The sequence below is a fragment of the Rhyacophila brunnea genome, unplaced genomic scaffold, assembly GCF_057557595.1.
Source record: "Rhyacophila brunnea isolate RB1 unplaced genomic scaffold, BYU_Rbru_1.0 scaffold_9, whole genome shotgun sequence".
Taxonomy (NCBI): domain Eukaryota; kingdom Metazoa; phylum Arthropoda; class Insecta; order Trichoptera; family Rhyacophilidae; genus Rhyacophila; species Rhyacophila brunnea.
The window spans coordinates 42,700,031-42,716,624 of record NW_028233361.1 but is presented as its reverse complement, the minus strand read 5'-3'; the positions used below and the strand labels follow the sequence as shown (position 1 = coordinate 42,716,624).

The window sequence follows — 16,594 nt, the reverse complement described above, 5'->3', positions numbered from 1 at the left end:
ATCTTTGATTATTTTATAGATAGAATAATATTTTTTTTCTATTCTAGTTTGGTTTAGGCAGGGCTTATCGAATTTAAAAAATTGAACCAACTGTATATGTCTAATAATTATGTATTATTGATCCAACGAAAACAAATAAGTATGAATGAAAAAATGTGCACAATTTTGTCGTATCGCCCCAAAATATACCATCATGGTTACATATAAATAAACTATTATGGTTTGGTTTAGGCAGGGTTCAATTGATTTTTAAAAACTAAACAATACCATCTGTAAATTGTAGTCCTAATTCAATAAAAACAAATACGTATGACTAACAAGGTTTAATGTGTACTATTTATGGCGGATACCTCCCCCTTCGCTACTGGTAGGTACACCAAATATCCGGCGATGTATTTGATAAAAATGAGACAAATTTCAATCGGTAGTTTGAATAATTTTGTAACTTTAACCCTATTGATATTTTTAATCACATTTTATTATGTTATTTATTCATCATTTATCATGGGGTGAAGTCTATTGAAAAAATATTGTTTTCCTCAATCACGGGATTGAGGGATTTTAATCTATTCTGACACACCAATATTTATACTTGCCATTAAGGATTTTAATAATTCCCAGTGCTTATTTAAATACTGTCATATATTATTTGAATACTTACCAGTGAGCATTTTTTTACTTGCTGTTGATATTAAATTATTCCCAACGTTTAATAAACTACTTTTATTAAGATACTTCCTATATTTGCGTATTTATACTTACCAAATAGTTAGAAGCCATTGAAAATTCTGCCTGGGATTGCAACCCCTGCTGGTAATCAAGACTCAGATTGTGAAACTCACTATAACCAGAATGCAAAGTTATAAGTTTTTGCACCTGGCACCGTAAAATATTTCCGTGTAATTCTTTTTTTTATATATGTTTTATAATCTTGTATTTTTGTCAGGCATTTGCGGAGCCAGTGCTTCTGGAAAAAGCACAGTGGCTGCTAAAATCATTGAATCACTGGATGTTCCTTGGGTGACTATCGTCAGCATGGATTCATTTTACAAAGTAAGATATTGTAGATATATTCACGGTTATGTAATTTGTTTCTCTTAGCTTTAGAGTAGAGGTCGGTAACGGTAACCTTTGGTTAGACTGTCATTCAACTTTTAGTTAGAATGTAGGGAGTGTAAAAATGATATATAATATTTTATTATGTCATTAAAAAATGCAGAAATATTTGAAGTACGATATATGAATAAGGAAGCAAATAAGAACAAGAGTGAGAGATGTGATAGAGGTCACCAAATTGATGAAATGGCGGTGGGCCAGACGTATCGCACGGCGAACAGACAGCCGCTGGACGAATATAGTCTTTCAGTGGTACCCGAGGGGCACTAAGCGGCCACAGGGGCGCCCCAAAACCCACTGGATTGACGAACTTAGTCGGAATACATAAGACTTTTAGTTGAAAGTACTTTATTATTACAGAACATTAACGTATTACATAACTTGGATCAATTAGAATTAACTCATTTAGGGCTGACAACGCGACTGGCGCGTCTGCATTAATTGGTCATTAAATATAATTAACATGATATTTAAATGTGGTAATTAATTAGAAATTATCTGGTCAGCAGTAAATGTGTTAAATATGTCTTGTTGCTTTGTACAGGTGTTAAATGAGAAACAGCATATACAAGCGACATTAAATGTATACAATTTTGACCATCCTGATGCTTTTGACATAGACCTCCTCGTCACGGTGCTGCAGAGGCTCAAGGAAGGCAAAAAAGTCGAAGTTCCCATTTATAACTACGTCGACCACGCCAGAGAAAACAAAACCGTGAGTTGGCATTTCCTTTTACGTTATGACTTCTTGACAATCTGGACATGTCTATGATAATCATTACAGTGACTTATCTGCTTTCCTTTTTATCGATGGTTATATTTGTTTCAGAAAACCATGTATGGTGCGAATGTGATAATATTTGAAGGAATTCTATCCTTCTACAGCGCCAAAGTGCTTTCCATGTTGGACATGAAAGTCTTTGTGGACACAGACGCTGACATCAGATTAGCGCGTAGACTTAAAAGGTATAATATAAATTACTATTTCTCAATGATATTTCACATGTAAGTTTCAGTCGAACTTGGTTATTACGAGGAAGATAGGACCGACTGAATTTGCTCGTTATAAGCATTACTCGTTATATCGTTATAAAACATTTTTCGCGCCACATTCTATTTAAGCGTAGAACATAAAAAATCTGAAAACCATTGTAAAAATCCCCAAAACAAACATGGCATTCATGAAATACAAAAGAAATTGTTTATTGTAATGAAGTGCTGAGCCGCCGGCGCTGGTAGGTACCTACTGACTTCACAAAGTTGGATTTTTTACATGCAATTTTCAATGTTGTCGGCGAAAACATCAATTAGGTACTTAGACACTTAACTCGTGTCATAAACGTAATTCGATCATGGCGGCATCGGTCTAGTTAACCTGTCTGGTCGGATTTTATTACTTAGGGTCGAAAATGTTGTTTTCGACACATTAACAGTTTTGCTCGGTATACCCGAGAAATAGCTCGTTATAAAAGTGAATAAATGTATGGAGAAAATCATAAACTAAGATGTCAACGAATGTTTTCTCATTACATCTGAGATCTCGCTATTTCTGTGATCGTAAGAACCAAGTTCGACTGTATTTGTTTTTCTATCTATCTATTTATTTGTATTTGTAACATATCGATAGGTTAATGTAGTGGTGACGAACCTATGGCATGCGAATTTTTTATTTTAAGAGGGAAAAAAACCTATACTAACTTTAAAAAAAGTTTTACAAATAAATATTTATATAACATTAAATAATAATGACGAGATAGCATAGCATGGCAGAGTATTTTCTTTGGTTTTTAATATTATTTTTACCAATTATAATTACTAATCGATGCGCAAATAGAAACGACGAAATACTGATAATTGTATAAAAAAATAGCAGGGAAATAAATACTCTTCAAGAATACGCATTAAATTAATATATATAATATAATTACGTAGGTCGGTTCTTGGGCTTTATGCGTCACACATAATATTATCGCATTGACCTCATCAGGCGGCAGGGAAAGATCTCTGACTGAGCTCTGATTTTGTTCGATTTACAATGCTTGAGACCACTGTAGCGAGAGAATGCCTCGTCTGATCTCAACAATTCTGGTGACAATTTGTGCGTAAAGAACCAAAATAAGTAATACAGTAACAAACAATTTCATTGCTACCCACTACCCAAATGGCTGTACTAAATGTCGAGCATCGAGCCCTGTCAGCCCCCCCCCCCCCCCCCCCCCCCTCTATATCCACGCGAAATTTGTAAAATCGAGATAAATAAATAATGTGAAAAGTATGTATTAGCAAACTGTCCAAGTGCCCAGTAAATAGATTTTCATTTGCTTCAATATATTATCTGGCGCAGAAATCATTTAAAAATGGAAACATGACGAACTTAATTTTTTTAGTAATTTTGATTTCCAAATCTCCTTTTTTTTATGTTTTTTTAAATCACTGAATGCATTAGTGGTCCTTGCATTGATTTATTCATTCAATTTTTTTTAAATTTCAACCAAATAGACAAGTGTAACAACAAAATTAACGTTCCTAAACAAATTTGCCTCAAATTTAAATATTATGATTTGGCCCTTTCATATAATTTTTTCAGGAGATAGCCAGCGCGCTTCACAATAGTATAGAAGTGAAGTATTATAAAATTAGTCTCCATATCTTCAGACAGGTTTGCAAACAACCTTTTATAGGACTGTTTTTTTATGTAGTTTATAATTAGCGGCCGTTTTATAAACTATGCATTTTCAAACTGCGAACATGTGGCTACATTTGTGTTAAACTTTCCGCGCCTCCCTTTGCAACACTCCGCGCCTCCTAGTTTGGAAATCGCTGGTATATAATTAAATTCAACTTCAATTTTACATTTCACGCATCACACATAATCACTCACTGTCAATCAAAGCAGACATTTAAACATAACATTTAGATATAAATACCTATGGAAAGATACTCGCTCATCAATTTTATGCGAGCAGCCAAAAGCAATACAGTGGTCATTATTTTAAGATGAATAATCACGTAAAACACATAGAAAACTGTATGTAGTAAACTAAGCAGGATACAAGCCGCCATTTTGTTTTTAGGGCTGCCAATAGAAGAAAGAAAAAAAATAATGAACTTGATACCAATGGTACAACCATAATATGAAGTGTCCAGTTTCAAAAACCGTTATTTACATATTTTTGAAAAATCATATTATAAACAAAATCTAATATTTTGTTCTACACTATTAATTAACTCACTACCTTTTTTACTGTTCAAAATCGTGTCCAGTTCTAAAATTCGTTATGACATGCATAGCTAAAAGGTTCTGAAAACCGTTACTTGATCGTCATTTCTAAAAACTGTCTTATTGCATATAATGAGAAGCTATTACAGTTCTAAAATCCGTCATAATATTCAACCTTTCCGTTAGTAACAAAACGTAATATCAATTTTTTTTCAATGCGTTTTAATTTTTACAAAATTTATGAATACTACTTATTACCTTATTGCACTTAGCATTAAGCCTCTATATAATTCTGCTCCAAATTTCATCTTCTAATTTTTTTAAAGTCAGTTATTGCATTGCCCAAGTATTCGGAGTTTAACTGAATCTTGTTTTTAATATACTGTTTTAATAGGTTATATCGTCACTGTTCTGGCAGAAGACACTAATTCGAAAAAATGACATATTGAGTTAGTTATACCAAAATGTTCCTTATTTCAAACTTTAGCGTCTGGAAACCTTAATAAATAAACAGTCTTTATTTAAAGTCATCCTTTTTACGATTACTTAATAAACTCACATGATAGACCATTTCAAACATTTTAACAACTTCAAAGTCAAATTACTCAAAACTAGTATTCTCCAGTTAGTGTGTTCTGCCAGAACAGAGACGATATTTTCTTTTATATAATAAAGTATTTAAATAACACTTTTGACAAAAATGGTTAAAATCATTTTACGTTGTTTTCTCAAAAATAATGCAGATTGGACACTGGACACCTCATTATTATGTACAATTGTTCGATTTGAAAATCAAACTGCTTTCAAAATTTCTAATACGGAATGCGTATCACTCTTGTTTTCAGAGATATCTCGCAGAGAGGTCGAGATCTGGACGGGGTTCTGAAACAGTACATGCAGATGGTGAAGCCTGCATACTGCAATTATATCGCCCCTTCGATGGCGCACGCAGACATCATTGTCCCGAGGGGCGGCGAAAACACCGTCGCTATTCAGCTCATTGTTCAACACGTTCACACGCAGTTACAATTGGTAAATATACTTCCAACTTAACAATATTATCTTTTTTAATTCAAAACATCATAAATACAAATCATAAAATGTTGATCCGAGCGGGATTTGAACTCACTTCTTTCACTGTCTTAGTGAATGCTCTTGTCAATTAAGCCCTAGACGCATAGAATGTATAGTTACATTAAGGCCCCTTACGCATGGTCGACCCGAGACTCAACGAGAGACATTGGGTAACCACATACAAAAAAAATTGTCAGTATCATGCCGGCAGAGTCTCAAGATAGATGTGGAAGATATTGTCGCAGTAGCTTTGTTCCTCAAGAAGCAGAGAAAGATGAAAAAGAAATATTGGGTGCATTTCCTACTGCAAGAACGTCGTAGTAAAGTTAGTTCAATGTGTTTTTCAGCGATTTGAGAAAGTATGAAAATAAATTTTTCAATTATGTTAAAATGTCAGTTTGATGTATTTTCAATAAATAGAATCTTCCGTTGTATAAGTCCATGTCATTCAATTAATAATTATCTTTAACGATTTGTTATCTCTGTCAGCCTGATAACACAGGTAAAGATAATATGTACAGTATTACATGTATTTAAATTGATAATCCTTTAAATCTATAAAATAATTGTACAAGTTACATATAATCTAGATGTCAAAGGATAAACAAATGAAATTTACAGCATTCAATGTATTGATTTTACACTTGAAAAGTGACCATCAAACATTTCGAAAGTATACAAGATTTTTCCTGTTAAGACTAAATACGAAAACACAGTGAGAAATCCTTCTACATGCATGGCATATGGTTTAAAATATTGGAATGTCTTCAATACAGAATGTGATTATTTTTATTGTATTTAATTTTTGTTAACAAATTGATAGCTGATATTCACATATATTATTAAAATGTTTTTATTATTTGTGTATTTTTTATTGTAAGATATAATATTACATTGTTGTTTTCAGAGAGGATTCAAGTTGCGAGAAGAGTTGGCGCATGCTCACACTGGTCAACCGCTTCCGGAGTCTATATACCTTCTTAAGACCACACCTCAGGTAGGTACTAAAACTTGGGTTACATGTAAATTGTACGTAAAACATTTCACCGTGGCTTTGATGTGAATTTTGACGAAATTCATGAATTCAAGAATGAAAACCTAACCTAACAAAATATAATAGTATATCGTAAATATATCGGCTATTTTCATATTTGTTTTCTGCTGGTTTCTTGTAAAGTGTAAACCGACAACAACCGTGTTTTATATTTAGACATGAATTTTATGTCAATACTATACGAGCCAAAGAGGTTGGACGGTCTTTAATATAAGACCATATATTTCCGATACAACATTTCACGGTGAAGTGTGATGCGGCGAACTGCATACGTACAAGTTTCCGGACACGTAAAACTTGACGCAAGAGCAATGTTCGCTGTAAGCGCGCGCACACCTACCGCACACATGTTTTCATCCCCCGCACAGTCCTCACACAAAAATATTGTAAAAGAAAGTTTCCTATGCCAGATTTTAGTTTTGCTCGAATGTACGAAACCATCACATGCACAATTCTTCGACTCATTTCTCGGGAGGCGAAGGTCAAGTGCGACTAACGCAAGTGAAATTTTACGTCGAGCGAGATCACTATTATATAGCCGTCCCTACCTAGGCCTAGGATTGAAAAATAATAAGAAAAATATTCGTTGCATCACCCCATTCATTTTTTATAAATGTTTTTTTGCATAAAAGTTGTGTTTATCAATCAATAACGTTCTGCAAGTTTAGTATGTACTTACCTATTTAACCCTTTTACTCCCATTCGGCCGATATTTCGGCCCACCATACCTATGCGAAAACTCCATCTGGGCCGATCCATCGGCCGAAAGTTTGGAACCAAATTTACAATTTATTCCAAATTTTTTCCCGTCATATTTCGTCTGGTGTAGGCAAAGCACTATATTCACTCTGTGTTGGGTGTGACTAATATTTATTTGAGTGTCGCACTTGTTTATAATTATGTCATACCCTAATAACTCACAAGTCATAATTGCTCTTGCTGTCAAACTAAGAGGGTCATAAAAATAATAAAGCATTATTTTTATGACACATTTTAAATTCTGATATTTCTTTTAGTTGTTTTATGATTCATATATCACATTACAAAATGAATTTTGTAATTTTTATGAACTGACCGAACAAACAATGGATGCCCACTGTTCTTTTGGTAAAATGATGAAAAAATACATGAATAAATATTATTATAAATGATTTAGTGCTTTGAAACTTATTTTTTGAAAATTACTTCATTCCCATATCAGTTAGTCCTCGATACTGTATCGAATTCTCTTGCGATTTCGCGAATTGAATAATAATTTTTTGCCAAAAAACGCTTGGGAGTTTTCACATATGCTAGGCTAAATCAGCTGGGAGTAAAAGGGTTAATATATTTTATCAACGAATACTTTTTTCTTTATTTCCTATTTTTTTTATTTACTTCAAAAATTTTCTTTGTTACTGTTATTATTATAGAAAATCACTGAAATTAATAAATACCTTAAAAATATATCTAAGTTTTAATGAAAGATTGTATGTGTGTGTTTGTGGGGGGGTGTAAATTTACCGCACCAGGCGACACCAACCCTAGTTACGCCACTGCTCAGATGCGTTGATGATAATTAAAGGGAACGTTGCCCAAGAGATAAATTGAGTTATTGAAACCCACGTCAGTCGAATTGAAAAAAAATTACTCTTAGAACTCATTTTTTTTTACAATGTCCGATCTTAATAATATATGGGCCTCCACAGAGTGGAGGTTTTGTATTAACAGATTTTAGTTTTTACGAGAAATGGATGTTAGCAATTTATTCAACCTATTAGGTTCATACTCTTGACTCCAAACACGAATTGAAAAACAATTTTTTGTATTTGCCAGACCTAGGATTCGAACCTGGTATCCACCACATCGTGGCCATATTCAATTATAACCCAATTATTTTTATGAAAAACTTATTTTATTATCAAGACTACAGACAATTTTTATAAATTGCTTTCGAAATATTCATATGGATTAATTAGAATCGACTTGCGAATGTTATTGAACTGTTTTTAATAATTCGATCATATAATTTTCTACCATGATTATGGTTATTATTAACAAACCATATTATCTCATTGATTTCACTCATTTAACTTCAATGATGCTATTCCTTAATTCGAGCCTTGATCTAATCCGTGACTTGATTCTCAATCCACTGTGGTCTTGTACTTCCAGAGCATCCATGTCTCCTCTTGGGTTCGATTATTATTATTATTACTAGTGTTTCGACTTTGTCATATTTAACAGTGTAATCAATTGCTTTCCTAAGGTGAGAGGCCTGCACACATTTATCAGAAACAAGGACACGCCGCGTGATGAGTTCATATTCTACTCCAAGCGGCTGATTCGCCTCGTAATCGAGTACGCCCTTTCACTACTTCCTTTCCACGATGTCACTATAGAAGCACCACAAGGATTCACTTACCAAGGTAAATTTATTTTAAATAAAATACATATAAATATTAGTATTTGCTATCACACAATACTATAATCATCCTGGATCAATCCACTGCTGATTGAAGGCCTCGCCACGCTGATTCCATACCTCTCAGTACTCTCGTTGCAACCTATTTCTTAAGGTTTATCTTTCGGACGTTTTCTACCTCTTAATAAATTATTTGTAACGCTCGACAGTTTAGGCAAGAAATAAAGTTACTTGTAAATTGTGTGTATTACATTTCACCGTAGCTTTCTTATCGTAAAGAGATGGAAAAATTACGCGTTCTGTATAATTTAATTACATACCTATTTTCTACTGTCTTTCCCTTGTATGTATTTCGGTAGTTTTTTTTACTTATTTTGTAAGTGCTTTAGGTACAAGTCGGTTTACAGGAAGCCAGGCGGGAACCGCGCCAATTTTCATAGCCGATCTTGGCAAAATTTATGAATTCAAAAATGAAAACCTAACTTGATCTAACCCAACCTAACTCAACCTAAATTTAAACCGACAAGAACCATGTTTTATTTAGACATGAATTTTATCTCAGTACTATACGACCCAAAGAGGTTGGACGGTCTTCAATTTATGACCATATAATTCCAATACAACATTTCTGCATACGTACAAATTTCCGGACACGAAGAAACAAGAAAAAATGATAGGGGCATCGAACGAGACAAGGTGATATTGTAAACACTGTCACTGATTGCAAACATAGAAAATAAATACATTAGTCTCACTTACATGAAGCCAAAGAAGTTCACATATGCATATCTATCTTGTGAAGCGCCATCTTTAATGCTCATAATTTATTAATGATCGGAACCAGTTTCGTCTAGCAATTGTGCCTTCTTTGAGCTGTGCCCAGCCCTTATACATAATACTGTATACTATTTGTATTAATTTTTCAGGTAAAAAGAGCAGCTCCCAAAAGATTTGCGGCGTGTCGATATTGAGGGCTGGGGAAACGATGGAGCAGGCTGTGTGCGATGTTTGCAAAGACATTCGGATAGGAAAGATCCTCATCCAGACCAATCAGGCCACAGGTGAACCAGAAGTGAGCATTGTTCGTTTTATAATAAATAGATATTTAATACTATCGAACGAGGGTACCTGATGGAATTTGAATTTAAATTCTAATTGATTTGAGTTTTGTACTATTTCATTTGAGTAATTTTTTGCGACCCGGGTTTCGCCTTTCACACTGATACAGTTAATTACCATTTATATAGCAATTTAATACAAGAAAAGAAGATAAAAACTTTATTACCTAAGTAACGGATCAGGTATTAAAACAACTATTTAATATTTAGAATATTCAGTGTTTGTAAAAAACCCATAACCCATAGCGTTAGCCACTCGGCCATCGCCGTCATTTGGCATAAATATAATAAATCTGATTTATCTATTTATTGTTTAGAAGTTATAATTATTGTAAGTAATAATTTAAAAAAATAATTGAATCGAAGGAACAACAAGAAACAGCCGTTTTTGTTTCTATTTTCGTAGAGAAGTCATTAAAAATGTCTTATATCTTTCTTATATGTATAATTTCTAACCAATGTATTTTTAAATGTTGTGTGTATACTAATAATATATAACATTTAAATACTTTTTTTTAGAAATTATACCTTTATGGGAGAAATGAGATAGTTTTATTAACTCACCAACATTTTTCAAAAATGAAGATGCCATTTTTGTTTCTAGAACCCTCAATTGAATTTTGAAAATCACCATCTTTTATATGCTACATGTCATTTCGTATTCCATGAACCAGCTATACATATTAACCATAATATGTTATTATATTTTCCCAGTTGTATTACTTAAGACTACCAAAAGACATAAAAGACTACCGAGTGATCCTGATGGATGCAACGGTGGCGACGGGAGCGGCGGCCATGATGGCCATCCGAGTGCTTCTCGACCACGACGTTCCAGAGGACCACATCAGCATAGTCTCTCTGCTTATGGCCGAGATCGGAGTACACTCCATCGCTTATGCATTTCCTAAGGTAAACCAAAGACGTTGAAAAAAACCTTCACTGACTAATATTTAAATCAGTTGCAAGTCATTCCGCATTGAGATTCAATTGTAGCAAATTTCACACTATTATCGTATCGCCCGCATGTGTCAGAATCTGTAAGCATCTCTCATATTCATTTGTCGTTCATTCCATTAATTATTCAATTTGGAGATATTGCCAAAGTTAACACTGAAACGGAGGTTATCATCCCACTAAGACTAAATCTTACACCATTTAGATACATCAGATATATGCATTGAATAGACGAGGAACTATTTAACAAGTTGAAGGTAGGAAAAAATAAAGTATGAAAGTAACTTATACACCGTATATATGTACACAAGATTTACTGCTGACAGTACGTATTATCGCGGCCATAACAAGAAAATGCATGTGTGAACATGTATTATCATGCAAGTTGCATGCATGAATCAAAAAAGCTCGGAAGCTTCTGAATATTCACGCGACAGTTGGGATTTATTTTATATCTACGCCTGCGCAGTAGAACGATAGTGGTGAACCTGCCGCTACACCGTGCAGACTCATTTTGAGGTAAACCGATTAATACCTAATTAATTATTTACGGAATCAATTATTTGAGTGAATCTATAATTATAATGGCACATTTTTTGACAGATGAGGAGGGTGTTACAGCATGAAGTTTGCTACGAATTAACTAGCAATCCTAAATGACTTACAGAGATGTTAAAAAACTTTCTTCTATAGAAATCTAATACCCTGTTTACACGTGCATGGATTTACTACTGACAGTATGTATTATCGCGGCCATAATAAAAAAATGTACATGTAAACATGTATGATCGTCCAAATTGCAAGAATGCTTGCATGGATTAAAAAAGTTCAGAAGTGACAATTGGACTGTGCGATATCTGCGCCTGCGCAGTAGAACAATAGTGGCATACCTGCTGGCAAAAAATGAACTACACAGCGCAGAGACTCATTCAAACAATGATAACATCGCGTCTCGCTTACTTTTGAAGAATGAGATTGGGGAGACATTCAGCACGGCATGTTTACATGTAAACAGTTATTATGGCGATAGTTTAAAATACACACTATTGCTGCAAGTAAATCCATGCACGTGTACAGGCACTATTAGACCGCTTAACTAAGAACCTGCCCACATGGCGCGTTTTTACGCGCGAGCAACAAATCTCGCGTTCTCCAGGTACATGTGACCCTATTCAGCTGTACACAAGCGCTCGCGCAACGATCGCCTGCAAATGCTCTGGACTCTGGACAATCGTGGCGTTTACAGCCATTACAAAATGAAATACGACCGCTTGGCGTTCGAATGCGACACTTTTTGTTGCTACTCCCAAATAAATTACGTCACCTTAGGTTGTAAAGTGCCAAGAATAGGTATTGGAAGTAATCGCAAAATACAAAATCTCATAGAAACCTACTAACACCATCAAGTTGTAGTGCTTTTTTCTACACTCGCGTTTGTTTTTGTTTTTGCCGATTCAAAAATGAATTACGTCACCTAACTATTTCAAAAGCGCAAACTACACCATTTTTGGTTCTCCAGCGTATATCGCGATGGGAATTGCCACAATAAAAGTGACACTATTATTTAAATCATGATTTTCTAAACTGTTAAAAATTGTGATTTTTTCTACACATTTATACAGGCAATGAATCCGAAATATTGAGGAGAAGGAGACACTGTAACCGCTTACAATATATCAAAAAACATTTAACAGTATTTCTCATAATTCATTTGTCTAAAAACTTCTTTTGACACAGGTCCAAATTGTTTCATCCGCCCTCGATCCAGAGATCAACGAAAAGTTCTACGTTCTGCCAGGCATCGGTAACTTTGGCGACAGATACTTTGGGACGGAGCCCGCCGAAGACTATTAAAAATTGAACCACACAACTAGATTTTAAGGTTACGTTAGTAAATACTTAATCCGATAAAGCACACTTTTACAATTAATGCTTACTTTTATAGAATTAATTTCTGACTCTTTTTTTATATTATTTCTGCAGAATCTGTGTATACCATCACTTTCTGTCTAACAATTGAGTACTTGGATGGAAGAGGGGCCTAAGAAAAATTTTCTGTGCTTAATTAAGACATGTTATTTTTTACTTACATGCATCTTAGTGATATAAAACCTCATTGACTGCAAACCGCTTATATCAATGGGCCGACATTGACTGCATACCACCCAATACGAAATAGACCAAATAATGCACAAATGTCAGAAACTATGTGCTTGTCAAGCCTATACAATTTAGCTAAAATTCTATCTTATATGGTAAATTAGTGCTAATAATCGCTTGACGACTACATGTTTCAAAAGTGTACAACATTCTTATACGCCTTATTTTTGTTCATTGAAATGCGTTTTTCACAAATATAATCTATCACTTACACCCCTCTTCTACCCGCCTGCTCAACAATTATTATTGTTATCGATAGATTCTATATGGTGGGTTCATCAGATGGAACCGATATGATTGCTTTGATTGAGTTACCATTTACTTGGTAGAATTCCATTTCAATTGGTTTCAATAATATCAAGTTATAAAAATTAGACTAAATACTACATTATTTGTCCAATTTGTTTCGGCTTAATAGCAATGGTTTAAAGAGCCAAGCCATCTAAGATTTATATATAACATCAGGCAATCCTTAAAATGTCATAAATCCCATTTTGGTTTTATTACATATTACGCTAGTATTATCGAATATCAACATCTGCATAAAACACCCATGTCAAACCATTTTAAAAAATCAGTCCACAGAAACCTCGTAATTCGTGTTTACACACAGAAAAAATTTGCAAACCTTGTATACTTATACCAACAGGCCTATTCTAACATATCACTTAACATCAAAAAAGAGCTAATTATGATAAATTTATCAGTTAATTATGTAAAAAAGTTAACCGTCTGACTGAACTGTCAAAAGGTGATATATTTTAACAGCCCCTTGCTTGGCTGTGATAACTTTGTGAACGAGACAGTATGTCAATTGTACATATTGAGAATTGAGACGCAAGATCCGACTGTTTTGCTGCAATCGCAATGACATGACTAATAAAATTGTAGGTTATGTTGATATGTTGACGTTCCAATACAAAATTCTTGAGTTCGGCTCATTACCGACTAGATGGCGCTAGTTCGGTTTTATCCGCTTGTGTTCGGTCTTATCTGCTTGGGTTCGGCAGTACGAAAATATCCGAATTTGACCGACATGCCTACCAACCGAAATTTTTGCCATGTTACGAATTAGAGATAGCCGCCGCTAACTGTTTAGTGTAAAGAATACCTTCCGTGCTAATTTGTAAGAATGAAAATAACGGAAACGTGCTAAAGTGATAACCGCTAAGAATAGACCTGCAGGATATGACGTCTCTATGTTTGTTCTGTGTTTTCTTCGTTCGTTTTTCCGATTAGACAGGTTTTACTGTCATTTAAAAAAGGTTATTTTAGATATAGGTACGAGGTGTACAAGATAGAATAATGACAATATAGAATATATTCTGAATGATAGATAAATACTTAAATATTATTTAAACCAATTGATAAAATGCATTTAGATACCTATCCTGTGAATCCCTGTTATAAAGAATTATAATATTCAACATTTAAACTATGTAAATTAAAATAAAACAAAAATATATATAAATGTATCACATTGTAATGTGTAAGGTTTGATAGTTTGGGCAGGAAAGAAGAACGAGTGGAAGGGGCTCCGAGTGAGACTAGGCTATAAAACAGGCCTGCAGATCTATTCCAACTCCATTACGCTCAATAACACCATTTCTTTAAGTTGTCACCAGTGTTGAACTTATGTCTGCTTCGTGTGACGTTGCACGATGTCGCACTTTCACAGGGTGCTATTGCTAACGTCACAAAAAATAACGACTCGAGGATTTATATAATTAACACATTTAACGCAATTATAAAGCACTTCAGAGAGTATTGTAAAAACATTAGTTAAATTCATCGCAGTTAGATAGGGCACGTATAGCATAGCGGTCAGTGTGAATCCCTATAAATAATATTTCCCTGAAGTGTTTTCAAAGTATCCGTGTTCAATAAAAGAATGATGCATTCTTATAAATCTTGCGAATTATTTGTTGAATAAAAAAAATAGTTTATTTAATAGTGTCACTTGTGTGGAGCATGCTTGGAGTACATTATAGAATTTTTATCGCATTTTTGAATGATTTTGGAGTTAAGTATTACGTTGTAATAGACCTGCTAAAATAATACCGATGATTGACCATAGACAATAAACACATTAGCCCCGTCTACTCTACTTGCGCATAAGTCTGCACACCTTGTTTACCAAAAAATAGTACTGGTCTCATCCGTTTAGCGGGACATTGTCAACAATTGTTTTGTTTTATTTTAATTAATATAATGTCCACTAATAATTTTATTATTGACAGTTAATACCATTAAAGTGATTTAAATTATAGTTGTCTTCTAGTCTCTAGTATTTTGTTATATTTTCAATAATTAATTTTTTTATAGATCTGTTTTGAAAAGATTTTCCTTTTTATTTATACGTACTCTCAAACAGGCCTATAATACATTGTGTATAGCATAACAATATTTTTAAAATCTTGAATAACCCCAAAGCACAAGAAACCAAATTTTAAATTTACGATCTCAATATTCAAACTATTAATTATCTATGTGTTCGAATAATTCCTATCAAATTAATTGACCCCTTAGTGCGCTGTAATATTTTAAAACATATTTGTACCAATGAATATAATATTATATAGGAATAACAAAATGTGTAATATTGTTTTCTGTCATATTTTTGAGTAATACTGAGGGTGCTGGAGATTAAACAAATACACGTGTGACGGTTACGGGACCTCAATGTTAAACACGCTTGTTTTCAATTCATTCTTTAATAAGGTCTTGTTCAGGTCTTGATCCATTATTACTACTCAAATAAAAAAATATTTAATATTATTGGTGTTAAATTTGTCGATTCATGAAAATTACACGTATACAGTTTGTCGTATCACAGTTCACGGTGAGTACAACTACAACAGTATCGGAAACCAATCGCCGTATAGCATCGAGATCAAATTCACATCTAAACATTTTAAAAATACGTAATAAAAAGCACCGGAATACAAGAGAAAACAATTTGAAATACAATAATATTGTATATATTTATATAAAATTCTGAATGACTCAAAAGTAGGTGCTCACAAGTATCAAATTAATGTTTTTATTGAGTTTAATAAAATTGGAACATTACTGTCTGCAATGCTCCATGAACGCGTCATTTTTTTTATCTCAATGCTATACGGCCATCTCTTTTCAGTACGACAGCTCACGGTGAACTGTGGTACGTCAAAATGTAACGTGTACCTAACCATAATTTGTACAACATGTCAATGGAATATAATTCAATATTAGGAATTAGATGCTTTCATACAAAACAGTTCATGTGGTGATATGAATACTGTTCCGAAATCATTTTTTTACTGTCACTTGTATTAATTTAATCTTCAGTATGTTCCTCAGTTAGTACATACCTTTCAAGATATTCATAATTTGGATCTCTATTTGATTTAATTTTTTTAATGAAATAGTGACAAAAAGCACAACTTTTTACATCTGACGAGTTCCTCATATAAATTGCCAACAAGTGCAAGTTCATAACCTACCGCTGA

General features: G+C 33.7%; 1 protein-coding gene across 2 annotated transcripts in view; it reads left to right on the top strand.

Moving 5' to 3' along the window:
- l(2)k01209 (uridine-cytidine kinase-like lethal (2) k01209) overlaps positions 1–13,009 on the top strand; it is a 30,953-nt gene extending 17,944 nt beyond the window's left edge. For both annotated transcript variants that reach the window (XM_085959819.1, XM_085959820.1), the window contains exons 4-12: positions 947–1,053; positions 1,661–1,831; positions 1,946–2,082; positions 5,182–5,368; positions 6,318–6,407; positions 8,713–8,872; positions 9,795–9,940; positions 10,701–10,898; positions 12,681–13,009. In XM_085959819.1, coding sequence (XP_085815945.1) covers positions 947–1,053; positions 1,661–1,831; positions 1,946–2,082; positions 5,182–5,368; positions 6,318–6,407; positions 8,713–8,872; positions 9,795–9,940; positions 10,701–10,898; positions 12,681–12,797 — 1,313 coding nt within the window. In that variant the 3' untranslated portion in view covers positions 12,798–13,009. The remainder of the gene's footprint in view (positions 1–946; positions 1,054–1,660; positions 1,832–1,945; positions 2,083–5,181; positions 5,369–6,317; positions 6,408–8,712; positions 8,873–9,794; positions 9,941–10,700; positions 10,899–12,680) is intronic.
- The last annotated feature ends 3,585 nt before the right edge of the window (positions 13,010–16,594 follow it).